Here is a 13,986-nt window from a genome sequence, read left to right on the forward strand (position 1 = left end):
GCTGGGATTACAGGCACGCACCATCATGCCCAGCTAATTTTTTGTATTTTTGGTAGAGACGGGGTTTCACCATGTTGACCAGGATGGTCTCGATCTCTTGACCTCGTGATCCACCCACCTCGGCCTCCCAAAGTGCTGGGATTACAGGGTTGAGCCACCGCGCCCGGCCAATATTTGTGTTTTTAGTAGAGATGGGAATTCACCATGTTGGTCTGGCTAGTCTCAAACTCCTGACCTCAGGTGATCCGCCTGCCTCAGCCTCCTAAGGTGCTGGCATTACAGGGTTGAGCCACCTTGCCTGGCCTATTCTTGATTCTCTGGCACCAAAGCTTGGGAGAGTGAGTCCCATCCTCTATGAGCAACATTTCCCCTTCTCTTCACATGGAAATATCTGAATTTACATTATCTCCCTTCCATTCTTAGATGAAGAGAATCTTCAAAGTAATATTGAACTTTTCTCCTGGCATCTCCTTTACCTGTCTCTCCACATCCACTATTTGCCACACAGCAGCCAGAGCAATTTTGTAAAAACGAAAACTGCATCGGTTTGCACTCCTGGCTAAACAGCCCCTCCTGGTCACATCCCAACCCGCTGTCAAGGCATATAAGGCCCGGTGTGTACTCGCCCCTGCTCAAGTTCCTTGACCATGTGCATGCACCTCTTTTCAGCCTCAGGGGCTTTGCACATTTTCACATTCTGGTCCCTTCCCTGAAGGCTCTTCTTTCCTACTTTCAGGCTTTGGCTGTAATGTGACCTCAGCCCTTCTCCAATCAACCTGAAGGTGATCCTCCCACCCCCAGCACCAAGCCCGTATCTTTTGACTGGCTCCAAAGGCACCAGAGTCCCTATCTTTGCACTTCTAAGAAACTCCCAGATGATGCTGGTCTGAGACACTTTTGATAACCAGTTCAAGGGTCTCAGTGGTTGTATTTGGCTCTGGCCACACAAGGTTAACTTCTTACACTCCCAGTTTCAAGTTCCATATGGCCACAAGGCTCTTCTCTAACACGCCTCATGTGTGTTCCCAGAACAGTCCAATCTTGGCTATCGCGTCCTCTAGGATGTGTTCTTCAGTCACCCTGTCCACATTCGACAGATAGAGGAGGAAAACCTGAAGATGTTGGAGCCAAATAAAGGCCACTGTCTCAGTTCTACCTCTCTAAAGGCTGGGTGACTTTAGGCAGATTAGTTTTCTTTGAGTCTGTTTCCTCATTGGAAAGGTGTAAAGAATGACTACCTTTTAAAATCGTTTCAGCCAGGTGTAGTGGTGCACACCTATAAATAATCCCAGCACTCGGGAGCTGAGGTAGGAGGGTAACTTAAGCCCAGGAGTCTGAGACCAGCCTGGGCAACAGAGCAAGACCTCGTTGTTATAAAAAAAAATTAAAAAATTAGCTGGGTGTGTTGGTGCACGCTTGTAGCCCCAGCTACTTGAGAAGTTGAGGTAGGACCACTTGAGTCCAGATGGTTGAGGCTGCAGTGAGCCGTGATTGTGCTATTGCACTCCAGCCTGGGAAACAAGAGAAAGACCACATCTCAAAAGAACAAAACACACATTTCCCCAATATTTACTATGTGCACCACATTTGTGTATCACTTGTGAGGTCATAAGTTGTTTATGAATAAAGATTTAATTTAGTTAATGAAATTTCCATCTACTACCATGTAAATGTTTCCCTTTTGTGTTTCATTTCTATGCTGCTTTTTGGAGGGGCACACTTTTGCCCACATGTAGATGAATTATTAATTCCATTAACAGTGTGTATGATTGACTACCAAGGCCATGGAAATTAAAACAACAAAACAATATATATGCTGGAGGCGATCAAATTTGTGGCCAGGAGTTTGAGACTAGCCTGGGCAATATAGCAAGACCCCATCTTTACAGGGAAAAAAAAGAGACATGAAATTTATGCTGTGGCAGGGGGTGGGAGTTATTTTGGAGCATTTGAAGTACTTTTTTTTCCACTATGTTTGAAGTAGTGAAATTAGTGATCAAATACTTGAAATGCAACCATTGGTATTCACTTTATAAATAACATTCCTATGTATTTTAGGTATCATTCATCTACACTAGCGAGTTAAAAACTTAAAAATGTAAAAGTAGGCCAGGAAGGTGGCAAGAAGCAGCCCCTGAAACAGCCCAAGAAGCAGGCCGAGGAGAGGGATGAGGAAGATAAGACTTCCAAGCAGAAAAAGAAGAGCAGAAGAAACTAGAGGAGCTAAAAGCAAAGGCCACGGGGAAGGGGCCCCTGGTCACAGGTGGAATTAAGAAATCTGGCAAAAAGGAAGCTGTTTCTTGTCCCTGAGGAGATGGTGACCCTTTATTTCATCTGTATTTAAACATCTGTATTCCCTGCCATAGCATCTTTTGCCACCTACAGCTGGAATTGTGTTGTCTTGGAGCTGTTGTACATTTAAGAATAAACTTTTGTAAAAAAACACAAATAAATAAAATAAAAAAAGTAAAAGTATAGCGTGGGGCCGGGCACAGTGGCTCACATCTGTAATCCCAGCACTTTGGGAGGCTGAGGCAGGCAGATCATGAGGTCAGGAGATTGAGACCATCCTGGCCAACATGGTGAAACCCCGTCTCTACTAAAAACACAAAAAAATTTGCGGGGTGTGGTGGTGCATGCCTGTAATCCCAGCTACTCGGGAGGCTGAGGCAGGAGGACTGCTTGAACCCAGGAGATGGAGGTTGCAGTGAGCTGGTATCACGCTACTCCACTCCAGCCTGAGCAACAGAGTAAGACTCCATCTCCAAAAAAAAAGTGTAATATAAAATACATATAACAAAAGCAAAAGATTTTTAAGGCACGCACAAGTACAATCAAATTCCCTGGTAACCTGGTGAAGTAGGTACTATCACCTTCATTTTACAGATGTGAAAAGAGGTATCAAGAGGCCAAGTGGCTTGTCCAAGGTCACTGCCAAGACCCCAAGTTTCCCCCCCCAAATTGCATATGAGGCATGTTTCCTTATTTCTAATTCAGAGTGTTCCCTAACTGCCTATGCAGCTGTTTCCACACCAAACCTTCACTCCCTTTATGAAGCTTGCACTTGAGGTCCAGTATTATTTATTCACTTGGCTGGAAAATAATTTCCCCAAATTAAATGTCCAAACAGTTAAGTCTTAGCCAGACAGCTCTCCATATTCCTCTGGAACTGGATACATCTCCTATCACTCTCTTCTCCCCAGCCTCCACATCTGTTCTTTCCATCTGCCCTTTTCTTTCCATCCCTCTCTCCCCTACCTAGTTCAGGATTGAGTTATCCCATTCCCATGACAAAAGTTATGGCCTTCACCCTGCAAGTTTCTATAACACACCTTGCACATCACCACCTACTACCACTAGCCACTGTTTCTATTTTACTTTCCAAACCCATCTCCCCAGCCTAACTCTAAGAAAAATGGCCACACCAGCTATTATCCATTAACTCCCAGAGAGCTTGTTCTTCCTCCCAAGCCTTAGACTACTGTTTTCCTAGTTCTGAAAAATGGCTCCCCGGTCCCTGATTATTCAAATCATTTTTCCTTTCCTTTTTTTTTTTTTTTTTTAGTTGGGAGTCTCATATTGTCGCCCGGGCTGGAGGACAATGGTATGCTCTTAGCTCATTACAACCTCCGACTCCCGGGTTCAAGTGATTCTCCTGCCTCAGCCTCCTTAGTTGGGATTACAGTCGCCTGCCACCATGTCTGGCTAATTTTAGTAGAGACAGGGTTTCACTTTGTTGGCCAGGCTGGTCTCAAACTCCTGACCTCCTGATCCACCCACCTCAGCCTCCCAAAGTGTTGGGATTACAGGCATGAGCCACCGTGCCCAGCTTCAAATCATCTTTCAAGGTCCACCCTCAAGTGACTCTGCCAAATAAGCCCTGGACAATCTTCCCCTTTTTTTTGAGTATGTGGCAACTTAGAAGCTAGAGTACTATATATTAGGCAATTAATCAAATTACATGATCGGTTTATGCTTATTTTTAAGTCTTCTCTAACCAGACTATTAATGAAGGCAGATCTTGTGTTTTCCCTTCTTGTGTATACCCCACAGTACTGTACATGTTGGCTGGATGATTTAATAACTTTGAGAGGATCAATACTCTGGTCTCTGACCACAGAGCAAAGCACCTCCTCATTCATGAGATTAGCTTGGACGAAACCCAAATTCTGGCTAGGCGTGGTGGCTCACGCCTATAATCTCAGCACTTTGAGAGGTTGAGGCAGGAAGAGTGCCAGGACCAGCCTGGGCAACATAGCAAGACAGTCTCCACTAAAAATAAAAACTTAGCTGGATGTGGTGGCACGTGCCTATAGTCCCAGCCACTCAGGAGGTTAAGACAGGAAGATTGCTTGATGCCAGGAGTTTGAAACCAGCCTGGGCAATATAACAGGACCTTGCCTCTACTAAAAATAAAAAATTAGCTGAGTATGGTGGTATGCACCTGTAGTCCCAGCCACTCAGGAGGCTGAGGTGCAAGGATTGCTTGAGCTCAGGAGGTTGAGGCTACAGTGCACTCCAGCCTGGGCAACAGAGCAAGACCCTATCTCAAAAAACAAAACAAAACACACACAAACACACACACACGAACTTGGGCACACTGGCTCACAGGTGTAATCCCAGCACTTTGGGAGGCCAAGGTGGGTGAATTGTTTGAGGTCAGGAGTTCAAGACTAGCCTGACCAACATGGTGAAACCCCTTCTCTACTAAAAATACAAAAAATTAGCTGGGCCTGGTGGTGTGCACCTGTAATACCAGCTACTCGGGAGGCTTAGGCAGGAGAATCACTCGAACTTGGGGGATGTGGGGGGTGAGGGGCGGGGAGGAAAGAGACTCAAGTTCCAAGAGGCAGAGTATGAATCACTGTCCTTTTTCCTTGTGTGAAGGGTCGAGGGAAAGGGATCCTATGATCCTCAAACAGGAAACCCTGCCTAAAGTTCGGCAAGACTGCAAATAAGATTCATCTGCCTTAGTAGGGAAGAAAGGACTGTTAAAAGCTGCTAGAAAATTGAATAACGCAAATCAAGACAGAGTAGTTCCAACTCCCATCAATCTCCAAAGAGTGACATGTGGCAGCAACTCCTTTCCTTTATTTCTTCCCCTTGTAAAGGGAAATTCAAGTTCAGCAGCATTCCTTTCCTGCCCCCAAGTCCTCAACTAGACAAGAAGCTACAGGCACCAAATCTTGGGCTGGATAATGGCAAAGGCCTCAGACCCTCACTCCAGCTCTGAGCTTCTACAACTGTTTGTACCAATGAGTCAGCATTAAATCCACCAGAAAAGAACAGCACCACCCAAAGACCAGGGGGCAGCTGGGCCTGAAGCTGTAGGGTGAACCAGAGGCAGGCTTCCGAGTGATGAGTCTTCAGACAACTGGCCACATAAATTTGGCTGGATGGAACCTCACAACAAGGTGGTCACCTCTGTTTGTTTAGAGGGATGCCAAGGATAAGGCCAGGTCAGTTATCTGAAGAAAATCAGAACAAACAAGTCTTTCAGAGAAATGGATGCAATCAGAGTGGTATCCTGGTCACATCAAGGTCACACTCCACCTTCATGTGCCTGAGTGGTTGCTAGGTCAGCTGCAGGTCAGAGGCAGTCTTCAGAGGAGAAAGGGAGACATCGGGGAACTTCAAGCCACACAAGCTTGTCTCTTGGAAGACTTCCGGGAAGGAAAGCTCACTCTCGGGGTCGGCTGACCATGACTTCACCCAGGGCCTCCAACACCTCCCGCTTGTAGTCTTCGAAGTCACCATCAATCTGGCTAACACTCTGCTCCTCCACCACCCACAGCTGGCAGTTGGTTTCTGTGATGAGTCGGGCATCATGGCTGACAACGATCACAGCTTTGAAGGAAGATGGCAAGAACAGAGGGCAGGAAGAAAGGAGGAAGAGGGGAATGAGAGCATGAAATAAGAGAGCTCTAGGCCCTTTTGTAGTGAAGGACACTACAGCTTGGTCCCCATGAGGGGAGGGCACACTCTCAGCTGACTTACCACCCTTGTATTCATTGATGGCCTCCCCCAGAGCATCAATAGACTCTATGTCCAGGTTATTGGTTGGCTCGTCCTACAGAGGAGGAATTCCATGACTGAGCACGGCAACTCCCATCTTCCATTACTGTTACCCTTAACCCCTCTCCCATAGCCCAGCTTACTCACCAAGATGAGGACATCCGGCTCCCGACAGGCCAGCTCGGCAAACACAACTCGCGCTTTCTGACCACCTGCAGCAAAGGAAGGGGAGGGCTGTCATACCTTCTACCACCTCACATTTTAGAGGCAAACCCTGAAGATGTGCCAGTTTGTGTACTGAAGCTTCCTCATTCCTGGTTCCTCTAGGTACAGTTTGTAGACATGAATGATAAGGTGAAGGGCACCCTCCCTGATCCCACAATGGTACCAGAGAGTTTGCAGATCTGGATGGTGTGGGCGTGACTCTCCAGGCCAAAGCGGCCCAGGCACTTGCGGGCATCCTGGTAGGGCAGGTTGAAGCCCCGCTGCAGGTACTCAGTGGGCGTCTCCTCCATGCGCAGCTGCTCTGCATACTGCTGGTTGAAGAAGCCAATTTTCTGCCCAAGAAGAGAGGGAGGTGGTCACTTAAAGTCACACTTCCTCCATCAGATTTTTATTCCCTAAATCCCAAAGCCAACTTACCAGCCGGTGGTTCTTCCTCATTTCCCCGTGGGTCTGCAAGGGAAGAGAATGCAGTTAAGAGGAGGGCAAGGGGAAAAGGCCCTGCAGCTCCATACACCAACTTTTCTGAAGGGGAGACAAACATCAGAAGTGGGCCAGGGACAAGTATGCATAAGGAGAAAAAAAAAAGGAACGGGCCAGGCGTGGTGGCTCACTATAATCCTGTAATCGCAACACTTTGGGAGGCCAAGGCAGGCAGGTCAGGAGGCACTTGAGGTCAGGAGTTCGAGACCAGCCTGGCCAACATGGCGAAACCCTCTCTCTACTAAAAATAAAAAATTAGCTGGGACTGGGCACGGTGGCTCAAGCCTGTAATCCCAGCACTTTGGGAGGCCGAGGTAGGTGGATCATGAGGTCAAGAGATCGAGACAATCCTGGCCAACATGGTGAAACCCTGTCTCTACTAAAAATACAAAAATTAGCTGGGCGTGGTGGCGTGCGCCTATAGTCCCAGCTATCTGGGAGGCTGAGGCAGGAGAATTGCTTGAACCCGGGAGGCGGAGGTTGCAGTGAGCCGAAACTGTGCCACTGCACTCCAGCCTGGCGCCTGGTGACAGAATAACACTCTGACTCAAAAACAAACAAACAAACAAACAAACAAACAAACAAAAAAAAAAATTAGCTGAGCATGGTGGTAAACGCCTATAATCCCAGTTACTCAGGAGGCTGAGGCACAAGAATTCTTTGAGGCAGAGGTTGCTGAGATCATGCCACTTGCACTCCATCCTTGGCAATAGATTGAGACTGTCTCAAAAAAAAAAAAAAAAAAAGAGAGAGAGAGAGAAGGAACAGGGATGTTCTCCCTAATACGACAAAGGCACACTAAGCAAAGTAAAAGTGTAAGGGGCCAAAGAGGAGTCAGAGAAGCAGAATGCAGGGAGAACAAAAGGGACAAGCAGGAGGGACTAACCATAGCTAAACACCGGCTTTCTATACAGCAAAGACTCACAATACATTGTAACAGCCTCATGTGTTTAGAGTTTTGGGGAGGATCTAATAACATCTTTCTAAAGATCTAATCTCTGGATGTGAGAAAATGGCCTCTAAACCCTCTGCTTGAGGGAGCAGAAATGCACTATATTACAAAAGTGCAAATTAAATGGTAGATTCAAACAAAGTAAGTGTTTGTATATTATTAGAATGGAAAAATGCATGATGTATATTATTTGGAAAACTCTAGCTGCAAAACAATTCATAGGACAGCCCATTTTTGTTAAAAAAATTATATGCACATTTGCAAAGGAAAAAAGGAGAAAGATACCTACTAAAACATTTATACTAGTTATCTCAAGATTTTTCTCTGGACTTAAGCTTTTATGTTTGAGATGGAGTCTCACTCGGCACCTAGGCTAAGTGTAGTGGCATGACCTTGGCTTACTGCAACCTCTACCCGTTGGGCTCAAGCAATTCTCCTCCTTTAGCCTCCCGAGTAGCTGGGACTATAGTCGCTCACCACCTCGCCTGGCTAATTTTTGGATTTTTAGTAGAGATGGGATTTCACCATGTTGCTCAGGCTGGTCTTTAACTCCTGAGCTCAAATGATCCATCTGCCTCAGCCTCCCACAAAGTGTTGGGATTACAGGCGTGAGCCACCGTGCTAGGCCAATTTTTTTTTTTTGAGACAGTCTTGCTCTGTTGCCCAGGCTGGAGTGCAATGGTGCAACCTCAGCTCACTGAAACCTCTATCTCCTAGGTTCCAGCAATTCTGCCTCAGCCTTCTGAGTAGCTGGGACTACAGGTGTGTGCCACTACACCTGGCTGTTTTCTGTATTTTTAGCAGAGGAGGGGTTTACCATGTTGGCCAGGCTGGTCTTGAACTTCTGACCTCAGGTGATCTGCCCGCCTCGGCCTCCCAAACTGCTGGGATTACTGGCATGAGCCACCGTGCCTGGCCCATTTATGCAATTTTTTTTTTTTTTTTTTTTGAGACGGAGTTTCGCTCTTGTTACCCAGGCTGGAGTGCAATGGCGCGATCTCGGCTCACCGCAACCTCCGCCTCCTGGGTTCAGGCAATTCTCCTGCCTCAGCCTCCTGAGTAGCTGGGATTACAGGCACGTGCCACCATGCCCAGCTAATTTTTTGTAGTTTTAGTAGAGACGGGGTTTCACCATGTTGACCAGGATGGTCTCGATCTCTTGACCTCGTGATCCACCCGCCTCGGCCTCCCAAAGTGCTGGGATTACAGGCTTGAGCCACCGCGCCCGGCCATTTATGCAATTTTTAATCGTTCCATAATAGACATATATTTCTCGTATGACCAAAACACATGGATGTGACCCCAATTCTATCCCAATTCTCTTGCTCTCCTGAACTGATCTAAGCTCTTCTCCTCCTCTACTGCCCCTCTTGGGGAAATGAATCATCTATGATGAACTCTCCATTCTCGAGAAGCTCCCTGATTCCAGCTTCTGGCAAGCACCCGTGTTTTCACGTTTCTCATGCTCTCCCTTCTTGGCTCCAGCACTCACCGGTGTCAGCTTGCCAGTCAGCAGCAGGAGTAGTGTACTCTTCCCCACACCATTAGGGCCCACAATGCAGACTGCGAGATGGAAGACAGGTGGTCAAAGAGGTCCTCAGAGACTCTCCCTGTGGCTCCTGCTGCACATCCCTGAGCCACCCCTGCCAACTCACTCCGTGAATCCATGTCGATGCCAAAATCCAGGTTCTTAAAGAGTGGTTTCTGCCCCTCATAGCCAAATGTCACACCTGAAAGCCAGGAAAAGAAGCAATAGTTTTCAGTCCGCACACAGTCCCTCTGATGTGCTGGCTTTGGAAAACAGGAGCAATCCCAGCCTTGGTGGAGAATCTGGGGTGCACACCGCTTCCGGTGCTTCCTGCAGAGCAGCAGAAGTCCACAGCACTCACCATGCAGACCCAGGATGGGGGGGCTGAGTGGTGGGGGATCCGGAAAAGTGAAGCGCACAGTGTACTCCTTAGGGCGCTTCAGGAGCTCAGGGGCTTCCTGGGATTCCTCATCCTGGTTTTTCCGTCGGCATTTCTGCTGCTTCCGAGTCAGGGCTTCCTTCGTTTGCTTTTCCTAGAAAGGAAGAGGAAGAAAAGAGAAATCTGCACTCTGCACAGCAGTCCATGAAATGTGGGCCAGTGTTCCAGAGTCTCCTTCTTCCTCCGCTGTCAGGAGAGAAGAGTGCCCCCGCTGCCCAGAAGTCCCCCAGGTGCTCACTGCCTGCTTGGTGGACTTTCCGCCTGCCTTCAGCTCCTTCAGCTTTTTCTCCTGCTTCTCATACTGCTTCAACAGTTCTTTCTGCTTCTGCTGGTACATCTTTTTGAAGGTCACTGGGGCAGAAGAGGGGACTGGGCATCAGTGGTTGCTCCTCTCCCCAGAAAAGGGACAACCAGGGACTGGTGATGATGGGGTAGGCATCGCTGTCTGGAATTCTGACAGGACTCAGGTTATCTAAATACACCCTCCCATCCAGGCCTCTCTTCAGGTTCTGTCTCTTCCCTGTATCCACATACAACCCTACTTACTGTAATTGCCCCTATAGTAATGGAGCCGCTGGGCATCGAGGTGGATGATGTCAGTGCAGACATCATCCAAGAAGCCCTGGTCATGGGAGACGATCAGCAAGGTCTTCCGCCAGCCCTGGAGGTAGCTGGGTTTCAGAGAAGAGGGTGTAAGTGTCACAATGGTCAAGTGAGAGATAAGTCAGGGGAGGCAGGCAGATAATGGGGGCAGACAATGGGGGCTGGGAGGGAAAGGGGGAGGTCTGGATAGAGCTGTCACAGGCATAGTGGAGAAGGGCTAAAGGAAAAGAAGGCAGGGAGAGACGGGGAAGGAAGTGCTGAATGGGGACCAATGATGCAAAGGCTGTAATCACGGGCAACGCACTTATTGAGCCAGATGACAGCGTTAAGGTCCAGGTGGTTGGTGGGCTCATCCAGCATCAGCAGTGTGGGCTCCATGAACAGTGCCCTAGAGGGTGGATAGCAGAGGGCAGGGTCAGGGAGAGAAAGATCCTTGCTTGTACAACCCCAGAGAAAACAGGAAGATAGAGCCTGAGACCATGAACACTCCTTCCCAAGCTCTCCTCAGAGTTCTTGGGCAGGATGTGGTTTAATTTTTTCCAAGACAGGCTCCCACTCTGTTGCCCAGGCTGGCACGCGGTGGCACAATCATGGCTCACTGTAGCCTCAATCCCCCAGGTCCAGTGACACTTCTACTTCAGCCTCCGGAGTAGCTGTGACCACAAGTGTATGCTACCATGTCCAGCTAATTTTAAAATTTTTTGTAGAGACAGGGTCTCCTATGTTGCCCAGCCTGGTCTCGAACTCCTGGGTTCAAGATACCCTCCTGCCTCTGCCTTCCAAAGTGCTGGGATTACAGGCGTAACCCATTGCACCCAGCTGCAGGATATGTTGATGAGAACACACCACCAGGGAGGGAGAGAAATAGAGAAAGACCCTAAGTTCTCACAACACAGTAAGGAGGGAGAGGCAAGCCTTGAGCCTCACTATTGGCCTTGAAGAATGAGGAGAAGAGAAAGGGCCCTGGTGGTCTGAGATTGGAAGGGAGGGCAGCGAGGTTAATGGCCCACCTGGCCAGGGAGACACGCATGCGCCAGCCTCCTGAGAACTTCTGTGTGGGTCGATTCTGCATTTCAGGGTCAAAGCCCAGGCCAGCCAGGATCCGCCGTGCTTTGGCCTCTGCAGCTGCTGCCCCAGTGGCCCGCAATTCCTCATACACCTTCTCTAGCCTCTCGGCAGCTGTGTCATCCCCTTGTTCCAGCTGTCCCTGAAGCTGCCGCTCCTCTTCCAGTAGTTTCAATCGCTTGGTGTCAGCTCGAATAACAGCCTGTACTGCCGGCGTCTCATCCGCTACCACCTCTGGGAAGCAGAGGGAAAACAGTCAGGCAGCCTCAAGAGCCAAAAGTCTCATCCCTCTCTCTTCAGTTGCATTTCTGCTTCGCCTGACCCTGCTCAGCTCTTTGTACTTGTTGCAAATGAAACATTCTCAAGTTCCTCATTGACTCTCCCCTCCTTTCGTTAGCATCCCTTTCCTGGTCCCCAGTCTCCCTCCACATCCTTTCCAACTCCATAGCCACAATTTCTTCTATTCTTGGCTGGCTTTTCTGCCCAACTGCCCATCACACCAAGCCCTTTTTCTCCCCACTGGCCTCACCCTGCTCACACAGCAACACATCAATGTTGGGAGGGATGCTCAGGGCTCGGTTGGCAATGTGCTTGAGAAGCGTGGTCTTGCCCTTGCCATTGGGTCCCACCAGCCCGTAGCGGCGGCCGGCTACAATGTACAGGTCTGCATTGACGAACAGCTCCTTGCCATGAGCTGAGATGCTGAACTTCTCCAGCTGTAGCCATCAGGAAAGAGGTGGCAGAGGGGAGAGGAGCACATGAAAATTCTCCCTTTGGGACAGGAGCAGCCACTTTCTCCCTGCAGAGAAGCCTCTGACAAACCATTACCTCCAGCATAATCCCCTTCCTCTCCCCACAGCCGGTCCCCGCCCTGTCCACTGCCTGTAATGGGAGTCCCATGCATCCTCAGCTAGTCTAGTCTGTCCCACACTATTTTCTGCTGAGGGTAGACCCCACTTCTACTGATTTTTCTATCTTCTTGCTCAAGTTGGCAGAGCCCAAGGTGTGGAAAATGTCTCCAATCTTTCTTCCCACTGAACTAACCCATTCGCATACCACAGCCACTCAGGAAAGATGAGAGAACTGGCTCTTCCCTAGGTAAGTAAACTAGAAGGGGCCCCCTGAGACCTAACCTTGATATCAGATGCATTTTCTAACATGGCTTGGCGGGAGGACATCTCTGCCTGGGACACGGAGAAGTCATTTTCAGCTGCATTGGCTGCTTTTAATGAAGCTACTTGGCGCTCATACTCCATCTGCGAAGGAAAAAAAACTATATTTAAAGCCATAATCTACCAGTTTCCCGTCACCATAAAACAGCCCATGCTGGTTGGGTGTGCTGACTCACACCTGTAATCCCAGCACTCTGGGAGGCTCAGGCAGGTGGAGCTCTTGAGTGCAGAAATTTGAGACCAGCTTGGGCAACATGGCAAAACCACATCTCCACAAAAAATACAAAACTTAGCTGGGCATGGTGATGCCACCCATGTCTCAGCTATTCAGGAGGCTGAGGTGGGAAGATCACCTAAGCCCGGGAGGTTGAGGCTGCAGTCAGCAGAGATCACGTCAATGCACTCCAGCCTGAGCAACAGTATGAGACCCTGTCTCAAAAAAACAAACAAAAACACCCCAAAGTGACACAGCCCATGTAACCAGACATTGAGATAAGGCTCACAGAACACAATCATTTTCTTACTCCAATGGTTTTACCTAGAGTAGCCCCCAAAGCTTTCCTTCCTGTCCCCAATCACATGTCCTCTAGTTGAAGTATTCAAAAATTAATCCCCTTACTTTTGACTGCTAAGAACCAAGGTCTTACCTGTTTTTTCAGCTTTTTCTTCTCCTTTTTGCTAAGGTGAGCATAGGGATCATCTGACTTAGACTCTCCTCCTTCCTCCTCCTCTTCTTCCCCTTCTCCTTCTTCTTCTGAACCCTGTGAGAACCCGGGGATGGTCAAAACTAAGGATTCCTTCTAGAACTCAGATTTCATATCATCTGCCCTCCGTCCCTGCTCCAGTTCCACAGCCAGCTCCTCCTTCACTACTTGGAGTCCTAAAATATCTTGGGATCCTCTCTCATTCTCATGCCCAGCCCCTGGTCTCCCTGCAGTCCTTTATCAATTTCTGCTACCAGGAATGGTACAAGACAAATGGTATGAATATGTATGTATGAAATGTAACAATGTTGCCATAATCCTATAGCGGTTAAATTAAAAAAAAAAAAAAGTATGTGTATGTCCCTATAAATGTAGCGCCCAATACAATGCAACTGAACGTGGAGTAAATGGATTTCAAGAATTTCATTTGTATAAAATGAGTTTCTGCGGTTTCCTTGTTAACATGCAAAGAAAAGATTAGGCAGCCCTAGTGTACAGTCACTGAGGAATCAACCAGAATCACAGAACTAGGAAGTGCCAGAAGCATGGGGGAACTCAAGACTCCTCCTTATGGCACACAAAGGAGACAAGTGAGACCCAAGGAAATGGGAAGATGTATTCACGGTCACACAGCCAGTGAAGGCAGAGCCAGGACCCAAATCACCTGAGAGAAATTCCAGGCCCCTTCTTCACTGGATTACGTGTTGCAAACTATAGCCCGTGGGCCAAGACACTTGTTTTTATATGGCTCCTGAACTTTATAAAAATAGTTTTTGTATTTTCTTTTTTTTTTTTTTTTTTTT

General features: G+C 48.1%; 1 protein-coding gene across 2 annotated transcripts in view; it reads right to left on the bottom strand.

Moving 5' to 3' along the window:
- Positions 1-5,034: 5,034 nt before the first annotated feature.
- The window catches only part of ABCF1 (ATP binding cassette subfamily F member 1), a 21,886-nt gene continuing 12,934 nt past the window's right edge, over positions 5,035-13,986 (bottom strand). The window contains exons 7-21 of one of the 2 annotated variants that reach the window (XM_017510498.2): positions 13,127-13,240; positions 12,441-12,563; positions 11,837-12,023; positions 11,253-11,541; positions 10,547-10,630; positions 10,186-10,310; positions 9,878-9,990; positions 9,562-9,733; positions 9,328-9,402; positions 9,165-9,235; positions 6,658-6,690; positions 6,404-6,572; positions 6,163-6,227; positions 5,998-6,070; positions 5,035-5,847 (exon numbers count right to left, since the gene is read on the bottom strand). In XM_017510498.2, coding sequence (XP_017365987.1) covers positions 5,681-5,847; positions 5,998-6,070; positions 6,163-6,227; positions 6,404-6,572; positions 6,658-6,690; positions 9,165-9,235; positions 9,328-9,402; positions 9,562-9,733; positions 9,878-9,990; positions 10,186-10,310; positions 10,547-10,630; positions 11,253-11,541; positions 11,837-12,023; positions 12,441-12,563; positions 13,127-13,240 — 1,860 coding nt within the window. In that variant the 3' untranslated portion in view covers positions 5,035-5,680. The remainder of the gene's footprint in view (positions 5,848-5,997; positions 6,071-6,162; positions 6,228-6,403; positions 6,573-6,657; positions 6,691-9,164; positions 9,236-9,327; positions 9,403-9,561; positions 9,734-9,877; positions 9,991-10,185; positions 10,311-10,546; positions 10,631-11,252; positions 11,542-11,836; positions 12,024-12,440; positions 12,564-13,126; positions 13,241-13,986) is intronic. The other variant, XM_017510499.2, reaches the window with a different exon arrangement.

Source organism: Cebus imitator, unplaced genomic scaffold, assembly GCF_001604975.1.
Source record: "Cebus imitator isolate Cc_AM_T3 unplaced genomic scaffold, Cebus_imitator-1.0 Scaffold440, whole genome shotgun sequence".
NCBI classification, from domain to species: Eukaryota; Metazoa; Chordata; class Mammalia; order Primates; family Cebidae; genus Cebus; species Cebus imitator.